This window comes from Dipodomys merriami, unplaced genomic scaffold (genome assembly GCF_024711535.1).
Source record: "Dipodomys merriami isolate MVZ:Mamm:240054 unplaced genomic scaffold, mDipMer1.0.p SCAF_22, whole genome shotgun sequence".
Lineage (NCBI taxonomy): Eukaryota > Metazoa > Chordata > Mammalia > Rodentia > Heteromyidae > Dipodomys > Dipodomys merriami.
This window is the reverse complement of record NW_027203604.1, coordinates 23,355,192-23,367,639: the sequence shown is the minus strand read 5'-3', so window position 1 is coordinate 23,367,639 and position 12,448 is coordinate 23,355,192. Positions and strand designations below refer to the sequence as shown.

At 40.2% G+C, this 12,448-nt stretch overlaps 1 protein-coding gene across 4 annotated transcripts in view; it reads right to left on the bottom strand.

The window, feature by feature from the left end:
• The window catches only part of Aopep (aminopeptidase O (putative)), a 342,923-nt gene that overhangs the window by 68,884 nt on the left and 261,591 nt on the right, over positions 1–12,448 (bottom strand). For 3 of the 4 annotated variants that reach the window (XM_070033698.1, XM_070033700.1, XM_070033701.1), the window contains 2 exons: positions 8,230–8,292; positions 7,770–7,844 (listed from right to left, as the gene is read on the bottom strand). In XM_070033698.1, the coding sequence (XP_069889799.1) occupies positions 7,770–7,844; positions 8,230–8,292 (138 nt within the window). Of the gene's footprint in view, positions 1–4,064; positions 5,253–7,769; positions 7,845–8,229; positions 8,293–12,448 lie in introns of those variants that run through there. The other variant, XM_070033699.1, reaches the window with a different exon arrangement.

The window sequence follows — 12,448 nt, the reverse complement described above, 5'->3', positions numbered from 1 at the left end:
GACAGTAAAAGAATACATCCAAAGCACTTTATATACAGAATCTTATTTAATTTCAAACTACCTCTGTAAGAAAAAAAAAGGTCTCATTTTACAACAAGGAATTTAACAGTTAAAAGCCAACTGACAACTAGGAAAAGCGACCCACAATGAGACATAGTAAATTTATTGAAATTTAAAGAAAAAAATCTGAGTACTGAAGAAAAAGACGAGGTAACTGAAGAGACCAGCATCAGACTGTATATAAGAGACCAACAGAGTAACATAATGGAAAAACTTAAGAAAACAAACTTCAAAGATTCTATATCTAGCTGAAATGACCTACAGATAGGAAAACAAACATAAATATACAAGAACACAGGCAACAGAGTTATCCCTAGTTCTTCCTAAGAAATCCACCCCAGAACTAGCTTCAGAAACCACAATGACTGAAGAGACATTAACCTACAAGCTCTAATACTAGAGACAACCATCAACAAGAGAATACTGAGATTACATGAAAAATGCAGTCATTTTGCTAATTATGACTAGTCAGAACAAAGGCCAGCAGATCGTGCCTTGGACACCCGCTTCCAAACACACTATTGAGTTTTAGTATTTCAAGTCACATGCTGGAAGACAAAAGGGGCAAGAAAAGGTATCCAATTTCTCTATTTTTCACAAGAAAAAGTGTTATTCTGTGAAATGTTAGAACAAAAACTTTCTAGATGCAAAAAAAGATAAAAATTGCATAAAATTATATGACAAAAAATAAGGCCAAGTATACTGATTATCAATTAATATAAATGGGCTTAGCTGGCCTATTAAAGGATTCTCACAGGATACATATTCAAGGAGCATGTAATTAGGTGGCAGAGCTAGAACCACCATCAGGTCTTTCTGTCTCCATATTCTCTTTCTAGAAGACATGAAAGAGATCACCCATAAGAAAGCCAAGAAATCTTGATTAAATAGACTGTAATGAAAGCTTGGATCATTAAATAACACAACGATTAAGTAAGATTTTATTGCTAAACAGTAAAAAAAAAGTGTTTTTAAGTGCAATAGCCAAGTACAAATTCATAAAAATAATGATCACTTATGGGATTCATTCAACAAGTACTTATTGAGGCTGTACTTGAGCAGGTCCTTTTCTAAGATGGAGAGTCAAGGCTGTGCAGAGACTCAGTAATATAAATGAAATAAATAACTGGACTTAAGATACATGCTACTGCCCACCCTTTTCAACAGAAGATTAGTGGAAACAATGGGGGACCCACACTGACACCAGTAGGTGCTACTAAAAATAATGCATCTTATTAGTACCATATGAGACCAGGCACAAAACAGCAGCTCATTAAAATGCCTTAGATGAGAGTGTCTGCCAAGGAAAGCATTCTGTCACAGGAATGAAATTAATGCTGCTTGTAAAAGTAACTTTAAAAAAAAAAAAGCATAACTTTTCTTTGCCTGCCTCCTTTTCCAGCCCAACTCTTTATGTTTTATATGAAAATGGCTTCTATCTTTCATGGCATGGAAGAGCTGAAGGCTCTGGCATCAAACGTAAAAATTCAACAAGAATGTAATTATCTGCATGCTTTCAAGTGTTTTCAAAATACATGCTGGTTAAGATTTTCCTAATTTAGAAATGTGTGCTTTATGACAATCTAGTATTGTCAATAACCTAAGAAGTATTTTTAAGTCATACCCAAAGCATTCTTTTCTATAACAATTGTTTGATTTGTTTACACTACCAGACTTCCACAAAGTATTTGGTGCAATGTACAGCATCCTGTCATACTGGTGGTTGTGACATTACTTTAATAATACATTTATATCAGCTGCTACATGTAAAACACTTAGAACAGGACTTGATGCATGGCAAGTGTTAACTATCACTATATTAATACTTCCATTCAAGATTCTTTTTTAAATATATGAGTAAGTACGTGATGGCAAGTAGAGAGCTATTATTTTAATATTCCCCATTATGCTAGCTGAAAAAAGAGATTTTAGAACATGTAGAAATCTCAGGAGTATTCTTGAAACTGCAGATTCTTAAAAAAATAAATCTGTGAAACTGATGAAAATTTAACAATATAAAGTTATACAGACTGGACTCCACTCCAGAGGTAATCAAAAGTACGTTTTATCGGCAATTTTACTCTGGTCAATCTAAAAACATGATAACAAAAGCATGAAAAAAAAACAAAACTAAGATAGGCTGTGAAACCTGATCTAACCTGGGATCTGGGAACAGAGGATTTAATAACGTATTTGTTAAGGATTTATGAGGGAAATAAAGATGCACAAATAAGACGGAGGTACTCACATGAGTTTTAAGTATTTCAGGAATAAAATAACAAATTGCATAAGAACAGCACTGTAATTATCCCTTTTGTTTGTTTTTCTTTGTAATTACTTTTAATAAATTACTCTGCCTCCCCCCATCACTCAAGTAACTTGTCATCCAAAGGCACAATCAGTACAGCACAGGACACAAAGCCACTCACAGATAGGGAGGGAGGGAAGGGGGCAGGCTGGTGCCTCAAGAGCTGTGACTCACTAGAATCCATAAAGCTTTTCTATGGAAGTCAAGTATCAATGAAGCTATTGTAAGAGATTATGGGCTATATAAATGTAGACTAGTTATGAATTCTCATAGGGAACCAGCACTCTCAAAAAGAGGCAAGGCCACCAAGCCTGGAAAACCACTCAAGGGGATTCCTGCCTCAGTTGCTTTAAGAGTAGCTGTTCAAAACTGGCAGAATGCCAGATGGAGACAGAATAGCTCCTGCAATGTAAAGGAACCCATTCCATGTTTAGCTTGCTCTCTTTATGTTCATATTGTACCACTTTGCTAACTTTTGAATGATGATGACTTCAGGATCAGGCCTAACACAGGGACCTTGCATTGTTGTGAAGAATAATTTTTATCCATCTTAAATGGTGATTTCCAGAAGTCATATTCAGTATAAACATAGACTTCTGTCACAAAAGACAAACACAGCAGTAAAGCATTATTAAAGACTTGTATCAATTTTCTTTTTTTAAAATTTTTTTTATTATTATTGTGAAAATACCATACAGAGGGGTTACAATTACATGGGAAAGATCTATTTTCATCATTTTGAATAGTTTGATATTAGAACTATAATAAAAGTATCTCTCCCAACATGGGAAACTTTAAAAGGAACAATAAATGATGTAGAATTCACAAACCAACCTGGATTTTACATGATTTAAAAACATCTGTGAATTACTATTCCAACTACAATTCTAACTGGTTGTGATTCCAAGACAAGTGTGTAGAAAGAACAAATGAAATAAAAATAGAATGAAAATGCTCCATGGCTGAGTAAGGATACCATCACAAACTATTTTTACTATTTTTTTTTACCATTTATTATTTTACTATTTTATTATCATACTCAGAAAACAGCTTTATCATTTGGTCTCAATTAAAAGGGCCACTATTTACTATGATGTCCACATTTTAGACAACTATCCTTTGAGATCCTACGTTTTACTTTAGCTATGTCAATGACAATTTCACTAAGTTTTCAATAATTTTATGATCCAAAGTGTTGATTTTCAGGCTCTGCTCTGGCAAAAAAAAATATTATAAAGAGTGCTGTTATAAAAACAACAATAACAGAACGCCATTTTCACCTACTGTTAATTATGACTAATCAGAACAAAGGCCAGCCGATCGTGCCTTGGACACGCACTTCCAAACACACTACTGAGTTTTAGTAACAGCAACAGCTGAATTTCAATATTTTGAAGATATACCAATAAATACTGTGGTATTGAGTGATGACCAGAAATTAATATTGTAAAATTTGTTCTAGCCTATTATCAAATACATGAAAACTAGAAAGGGTGTTTCTTTTGAACCTGAAAAAGGAAATGGGTTTGTCTTTAAAATATCAATTACAAACCATTCATATTTCCCCCTAAAATGTATTATTTCTGAATTATTAAATTCATAAACTATAAAATTATTAAAACAACTATATACATGTTCTTACAAAAATTTGATGCATAAGTTGCATTTATCTTTGAACTAGTTTAAGGTAAAAACAGGAAAAAAATGTATGGTCTTCTAACACCAAAAGTCACTTATTATTATCTACTGTTGAAAACACACAAACACACAAACACACACACACACACACACACACTAAAACTACTGCTGCAATCACAACTGTGTGATCTGCCCCTTGCAGAGCTTCGTGACCCTCTCATCTTAATTATTCTTTGTGTAGTCAGTCTTGGTCTTACTGATTTTCTGTTGAAAAATTATTCAAACTAAATAAAAGGAATTTGATGAAACAAAAAAGACAAAAAAAAACCAGAATTGGAAGGAGAAAATACCTCGGGATCAGAAACAGAAGAGATCTAAGTTTGTCATTTTAAATAAAGAAAATCGAGCAGTTTAAGAGAACAGGGTTTTACTAATGGACAAAAAGCTAGAGTACAAGACTAAAATGGAAATAAGGTCAGAAAAGATTCTGAGATATGTAAGAGAGAAATATGCATAAAGATAGGAGGTGAGACCCTGAGAAGACAGATCAGAAAGGCAGCCCAGCTATCTGGTGGGTGGGAATGACATGAAGCAGAAGGAATCAGAGGCCAGGAAAGGCCAGAAGAGCATTTTATTGTTTTTTTTTTTTTTTTTTTTTTTTTTTTGGTCGGTCGTGGGGCTTGAACTCTGGGCTTGGGCGCTGTCCCTCCGCTCTTCAGCTCAAGGCGAGCGCTCTACCACTTGAGCTACAGCGCCACTTCCGGTTTTCTGGTGGTTTATTGGAGATAGGAGTCTCACGGTCTCTCCTGCCGGGGCTGGCTTTGAACCGCGATCCTCAGATCTCAGCCTCCTGAGTAGCTAGGATTACAGGCGTGAGCCACCAGCGCCCGGCTCAGAAGAGCATTTTAAATCACTTATCTGGGTGCAGTATCTCACTCACCCAATTTCCTTTATTTCATTATTCGTTGTTCTAACCCACAGCTGAGCACAGGCTGTTTGTTTTGCTTCCCCTCCTGAGTTCACTGAAAAACTCAACTAGAATTTCAAGTTCCATCAGACTATGCCTACCACTTAGCACCTCAGAGAATTTCTTTAAGGGGAAAAACAAACATCCTCTGAGATAGTTCCTTCTTTACATGCGGCTCCTTGCCCTTGTCAGAGACTGGCTTTTCAGTGAGGCTGTTTTCTTTCTTTTCTCAGACAGGCCAGAAGGTTCTGCTTTCCACAAGGCAGTAAAAGTTGCGCCCTTCCATAGGAGGAAAAATGTTATGACCTTAGCATAGTTAATACAAGATACTAAACCAAACACACTCATCTAGACTGAATCCTAAGATGCAGACAGACATTTGGGAGATGGAAGAAAGAGCTATTGCTCTTAAGGAGGAATGAAGGCAAGGAAAACAAATAGGGCAAAGACAGTGGCTAGATTTAAAAGATGTATGTCAGAAATAACTAAAACTTATTTTACAATAGTATAAAGGCAGAAAAAGTATAATTTTAGTTTAGATAAAAATATAGTGGGTGCAGGAAAAAGGTCAAAGTGAATAATCTGCTTCTACTTGTGGCACGATGGACATTAAAAAAAAAGTAACATTAGAATCAACAGTGAATGAACACCTTATTTCCTACTAATCACAAGCACAAATCCTAACAAAAAGTTAGTTAATACATGACTGCACTGTATTCATTACCACAGAGTACAATCTGTGTTTCAGAACCGAGACATACTTCACTGAGAGCTGCAGGAATGCTTCCATGCCTTTGAGAACCTGGTGTATAGGCCCTTGGGGTGCTGATCTTCCTTCCACCCAACCCTTGGCAATACTAAATTCTTTGCCTACAAACATTCTCTAAGGTCAGAACCAGAGGCCAGAATGCTCTGCATCTGCCCACAGCTTGGAGACGAGACTAGAGACAATAATGATTAAGGTATTCTGCTATGACTGAAATTTCCAGTTCTTGCCCTCCCTACCTCACCTTCCAGACTAAGTCAGCTGTCAGATCCACTCCTTGAAAGGAAGTTCTTTTTTTTTTTAATTTTATTTTATTTGAGAACATACTGTACAGGGGGGCTACAATTACATGGGCAGGATAATACATACATTTCTTACCAAGCATTGCAGCCTCCTCCTTTGTTTGAAAGGAAGTTCTTAATGGTGGTCCCAACTCTATGTTGGTCCCATTTTCTTGCTCTCTTTAAAACGGCTGCCTGCACTTTCTAGGATGAAAAGTCAGAGGAGCATTCTTTCTGAGAGTTCTAACACAAAAGACTATCTGGTTAAGAGAGTTGGCTGAGAGAACTCCCATTCTCAGACCCTAAAAGCCTCAGTTGTTCTCTTACCCCACCCCCACCCCAATTCTCAGAAGACACAGTGGCCACATGAGTGGCACAGATAAGGTTACTTCTAGTTCAGATTTTGGTAGGGTCAATACTGATATTGAGTAATCCACAAAGAGAATGGCTTCTCCTTCTTGCAAGACAGATTGTGTTCAGGCAATCTTATGTTTGACTTTAAAAAAGTACTATCTACAGCCATTTTTAAGTACTTTTCCTTCTCTGGATATTTTATGACCTCAGTCATCACCTCATCACAAACTTAAAAATACCTTAATCATGAAAAGTTAAACAAACATAACCTTCAACAGCATACTGAGGTATAGCTCAAAAACTCAAGTCTGTTTAAAAAGGATAACTTTTCTATTACTGTTTAGCTGAAGTGACTAATGCGACTCACTGTTTAAAATGGGAGAGGCCCAGGGTAGTGCTCTCAAACACATTGACTGTCTAGGTACCATCACACTTGCAAGCTAGTTCTTTTCCAACTCTGTCAGAAGCTGCTGCCCTATCCTCAAATGCACTTTGAAACTTTGGTATCACCTTCATTATGATGTGCTTTGTGCACATTCTCAGATACTGAAATGCCCATACTAAGGCAACACATCTCAGAAGCTGGCAGCAGGACTATCAGCAAGAATTTGGCTTCAGCATCAAGAGTGATTCATCATACATTCTAGCAGCAGAAAAACAACACACCGCTATTTTAATCCTTTAGTGCTATCTAGATTGCCCCCCCCCAAAAAAAACACAATAAAACATAATTATTTAGCAAAAGCAACAAAAATCAAATCTGGTACATTTGGTCACTTAGAAAATACCTGACTACTTACCTTATTTTAAAATACTTATCACAATGACAAATCAAGTTTGAACTTAACACCATTTCAGAAGAAAAGAGGCAATGGAACTTCTATAAAGTAACATATTGAGAAACCTAAATTTAAGAGAATAAACTTCTTATTGGCTTTACAGTACGAAAAATTCCTTCAAGTGTTTTTAAAGTAGCCCACTTCTTTCATGGCGCATTTTCTCAGGTGACTGCAATTTAAAGTCTAGTTGCTATTGTTTCTATCATATCCACAGAGGGCCTTTTCTGACATCCGTTTAGAAAGCTTTTTCCAAGGTACCTTGACGCTGTGATGCCTTGCCACACATCTAACAGAATGGAACCCGCTCAAGTCCTGTTGCTCTATTTAATCTCCATCTGAGTCATTCTTACTTCACAAGAACACAGTATGTTGGTGTGGAGGCTATTTCTACAGAATTCGCCATACAGTTTAACGAAAACTGGTTTCTTGTAAATTTATTTTTTTTAAGAAAAAAAATAAGAAAAATGCTACTCTGAGCACTGTGACCAAGTCCCCCGCGAAGAGGACGCTATGTATGAAGACCTGCACCCCAACACTCCTCGGAGGAATCACCTACCTTTTCAAACACCTCTTCTGGCTCCCCTCGTTTCCGTTTTTGGGGTCTCCGGTTCACTCGGATCCATTTCGTGACCTGAAGTTCAAAGACCACATAACATTTTTAAACAGGTCGACAGGTCGCGACGGGCTGGCGTGCGGGCGTGCGGAGGCGGGGGCGGGGGCTTCTCGGTCCCCAGCCCCGCGCGCGCGCGGTGCTCCGCGCCCCACCTGGGGGCGGCCGCAGCACCTGGCGGGGTTCTCCAGGCCGCCGCACGCCGGCGCCCGGGCCCGCGGCGCGCCGGGAGGCTGTGACCTTCGCCCCGGCCGCTGCCTCCGGGTCACGGGCCCGCTTCTGCAGCCCGTGCGCGCCGAGTCCCCGCACCAGGCCCGCCTTACCCGCCGCGGTCGCGCGTCTGCCGCCCCCGGGGGAGGGGAGTGGGAGGCCGGGCGCAGGACGCGCGCCGCCTGCCCGCACTCACCTCCGCGCCCACTTGCCGCGCGAGCCCGCACTCCGCCCCGGCCTGACGCTCCGTCTGCAGCGGCTGCGGGGGGGAGAAAAAGGAGCAGAGTCAAGTTTATCCCGGAACGGCCTCAGCCTTCCTCCCCCCCGCCCCCAGCCCCGCCAAGTCTTCGCACCCGCCGCGTTACCTCGCCCGCCCGCCGAGGTGAGTGCGGAGGCGGAGGAGGCGGCGGCCCGCGAGTGCGGCCGGCCGAGAGCGTCGAGCGGCCGGGCAGGCACTCCGGGCCCGCAACACCTCAGGCGCAGCGCGGGCGGCCGGCGCGCGGGGCCCGGGCGGCGGCGCGGGCGGGAGGACGGGCGGGCGCGGGGGCGGGGCCTGCCTTAAAGGTATAGGCCGCCGCACCGCCCTCCCGCAGGTCGCCCCCGCCCCGCGCCGGGCTCTTTTATTGTTCTCCTTGAAAACATCTTTCCAGCCACTCTCCAGGCGTTCTTCGGTGGCCTCGATCCCGCCCCAGGCCGCGTGGGGACAGGCCTGGGGTGCGCGCTTCACCTATTGAACCCCCTGTCCTAGGTACCGGGGTACCTGCGAAAGGCTCCCTTCGACGGCCGGCCGTAGGGGCCCCCGAAGTACTCTGCAGAGATGCCACCCACAGCCCCGTCTCCCGAGGGAGGCCGGTACTTGCGTCTCAGGTCAGAAACCTAAGTGGCTCCTTGGCTTCGGCGCAGGAAAAGGAACTTTCCTACTGGAGTGTTCGCGGGGAACCGATTAGACGCCATTGAGTAGACCTTTTTCAGCGTCCCCAGGACTCCCAAGTGGTGACAGGTGACCTCCGGGGAGGGAGACCGCCTGTGCGTAAAAGCTATCCCGGGCGCGCGCGGGAATCAGACAGATAGCCCGCACTGCACCGGCCTGCGCCAGTGCAGACCTGCAGCCCTCCAGCCGCGGTGGACCGCCAAAGCGACTGTTCTAAAAAGGATCAATCCGTGTTCATAATGAGGCCGAACGTTTTCCACATAGTTTACCAACTGTGCGCTCCCTCAAGTTTTTCTCCAACCCCCTAAGGGCTTTCTTCCCATCCGCATCAGAAGTTGTCGAACTAGCTGCCAGCAAGGGCCAGGAAGGGGAGTTGGGTAGTACTTGCCTTGCTGATTTTGACCAACCCTTTAACTTTATCGCATTTCTTTAAAGAAAATCTGTCTTGCCCCCTCTTTATTGCTACTCCATCCTTCTTTCAAGATCAAAAGGTTTAGATCAAAGCCAAGATCAAACTCAGTACTTTAAATAGAAGCAACTTTCCATGGAGTATTTTACACAAAGAGGAGCTTCTTAATGGAGACATCAGAGTGGAAAACTTCATTTTATCCATTTATTCCATATTCATAACTAGACTACTTAACCGTACACTAATGATGTGTGTCTAGTTCCTAAAATAAACAACGGATCTGCTCAAGTCTGTGTGTGTGTGTGCACGCGCGCGCTCATGTGTGTGTGGCAGGGGTGTACTTACCCCTTTGTATTCTTGGGTTTCCAAGAATACAAAAAATAATAGCGAACTTTAGAGAGGAGTATAAATGGATTATATTAACCATTTTGTATGTACAGCTCAGTACTATAAAATGCACCCTTCCTAAAAATTTTTCAATACATTATCTAACCACCTTATACAATTACAACCATCTTATACAATTTTTCCACTCTAAAGGAAATGCACAAAAATAATTGATGCTTGGTAAATTTTGGGTGCACATATTTATAGGCAGGTAAAAAATTACAAATAGTGAAGTGGATAATGCAGAACTGTTTAATTTTAAATGGAAACAGAACCTTGAGCTATTCAAGTTTCCATGATACTAATAACAATTCCAGAATCAATAGAAATCTCTCCGGAAAGATGCTTCCTTTTACCCAGTAGAATACTTTTCCTTGACAGTTCACTGCCCGTAAGAAACCATTCAATACTGATGTAATAAAACAATGCTTCAATACTGATGTAATAAAACAATGCCTTGCTGAAATGGACCTTTTTAAAGGATATTCTTTGTTGACTCAGAGCAATTTTTTCAGTTTATAGTCTTAATAGAACAAAAACAAATTTTACAACAATCTGGCAATAGGAATAACTTTTGCAAATTAAATATTATACAGACTTCTATGAAAATCTATCACTATGGCTAGATAGTAATTGAAGGTTGTTTTCCCCCCTCTTCATTTTCTTCTTACTTTGGTTATAGACTCAAACACACACATATACAATTGTTCCTGATTCCATAAACCCAAGGAACCACAAGAAAGACGATGGGAACTGAGATCTGGGAACCCTATGGCACTAACCACAAAGTCTCCTTTTCTAGCACCCAACTCTTGAAGAACCCCAGGATTTCTCTCATAGGCTGACCAAAGGAACCATCCATCCACTGCCACTGTGCAATTCTAGTACTTTGTAAAACGGGAAGCAAAGGCTAGGATCCATTCTACATGCTTCCCAACTTTTCCCACAGAAAAGTCAAAATGGTTATTTCCAAAGGCAATTCCAATTGTATCACTTTGCTTTACCGAACATACTTTGCCTACCTAGCCCTTACTTATCCTCTAGTTCTGGCCTTGTAACACTTGGGAAAAGTCTTTCCTTATTCTCCATTCTAAATTGTGTTACACCACACACACACACACACACACACACACACACACACTATTCTTTCTAGTTGTATCCTGCTTGTGTCCTTTTGAGTTATTTATCTTTTACAGCAATTTAATTTTTTAAATTAAGAGACTAATTTTTAGAAAAGTTTTAAATTTATGAAAAATGTACCCCCTACTCTTACAGTTCTCCTCATTTTTAATAGCTTGCATTTGGTAAAATTAGTTACAATTAAGGAACCATTGTTAATATGTTATTTATTAATTAAATTTCATAGCTTACATTAGGGTTCACTCTGTGCTGTTTAATTAAATCTGTTTCCCAAATAATTAATGGAATGTCTTTCTCCCTAACTGGACTTTATGTTCTAGGGAGAAAGAAATCTTGTCCCTTTTGTTGATCTTTGTCCAGTCACTAAAAACACTGCTTCACAGGAAGTAGATGCTCAATAAATGTTTAAAAGCAGGACAAAAGTAGAAAGGAATAAATTAATGAAAAGCACATAAAATCTCAAGGGGGAGGAGTCTTTTATATTGTTCTAATTAACAACTGGTTATCTTACTTGCACTAACAAAAAGCATAGAATTGTGTTTTTTGAAGACATTAGTTACAAAACTAGCATAGTTCTAAAGTGCCTTCAAGAAATAAAAAGGAGAAATGAAAAGGTTCCTATACATGAATAACTAAAGTAGCATTCCAAAATAGTTTCAGGAGCTGGAGTTATGCTAAAATCAAAGATGAACATACTGTGTGACATTGGAAAAATATTAATATTTTGACTGTGTTCATCTCTCTTTATGGGTTCATACCAATTATGGAACACTGTAGAGAATCTAGAAGAAGGTTTTTGTTGTGTCTGCTGGGCCTGAGTGTTGTCCTTGAGCTTTTTTGCTAAAGGCTATTGCTCTACCACTTGAGCCACAGCTCCATTTCTGACATTTTGATAGTTAATTGGAGATAATAGTCTCACAAACTTTCCTGCCCTGGCTGGCTTTGAACTGCAATCTCAGCCTCTGGAATAGCTAGGATTACAGGAGTGAGCCACTGGCACCTGGCTAGTATTCTTTTTTAAAACCTGGAATTCTGCAGTAAGGGATGGATATTCTAGTATCTTTCCAAACATGGTAGAAGCATTTTAAGGCTATCTCTTAAAAGCAGATGTTTTCTATTTGAATTATATCTTTTAAAATGCCTCTGCAAGTAGACAGACAAGTTTAGAAAGGAAGTTGTTCTAAGAAAACTTTCTTATCAAAGCAGTTTATAAGACTGAAGACAATTTCAGAGGCTAGGAAAATGCTATTACTTTAAAATAAAAGTATTACTTAACCTAGGATTGGTGATTACTTTCCGAAGGGAATTTTTTTTTCCCTTACCCCATCCCATTAGTTCGGTTGAAAGAGGAAATTACTCCTTTTACTGGAAAAAGTGATGTGAGTTTCAAATTGTTAATATGGGTGCATGCACTCTCTCCTCTCTTAGTAAATGAGGCACAAGGCAGAGGAATAGGAAGAAGTTTGTCTTCCTATTCAACAGGAAGGCCTATGGGGCAAACTGAGAGCCCTTTAATTTTCCCAAACAGCCTCAGATGGCAAATTACAC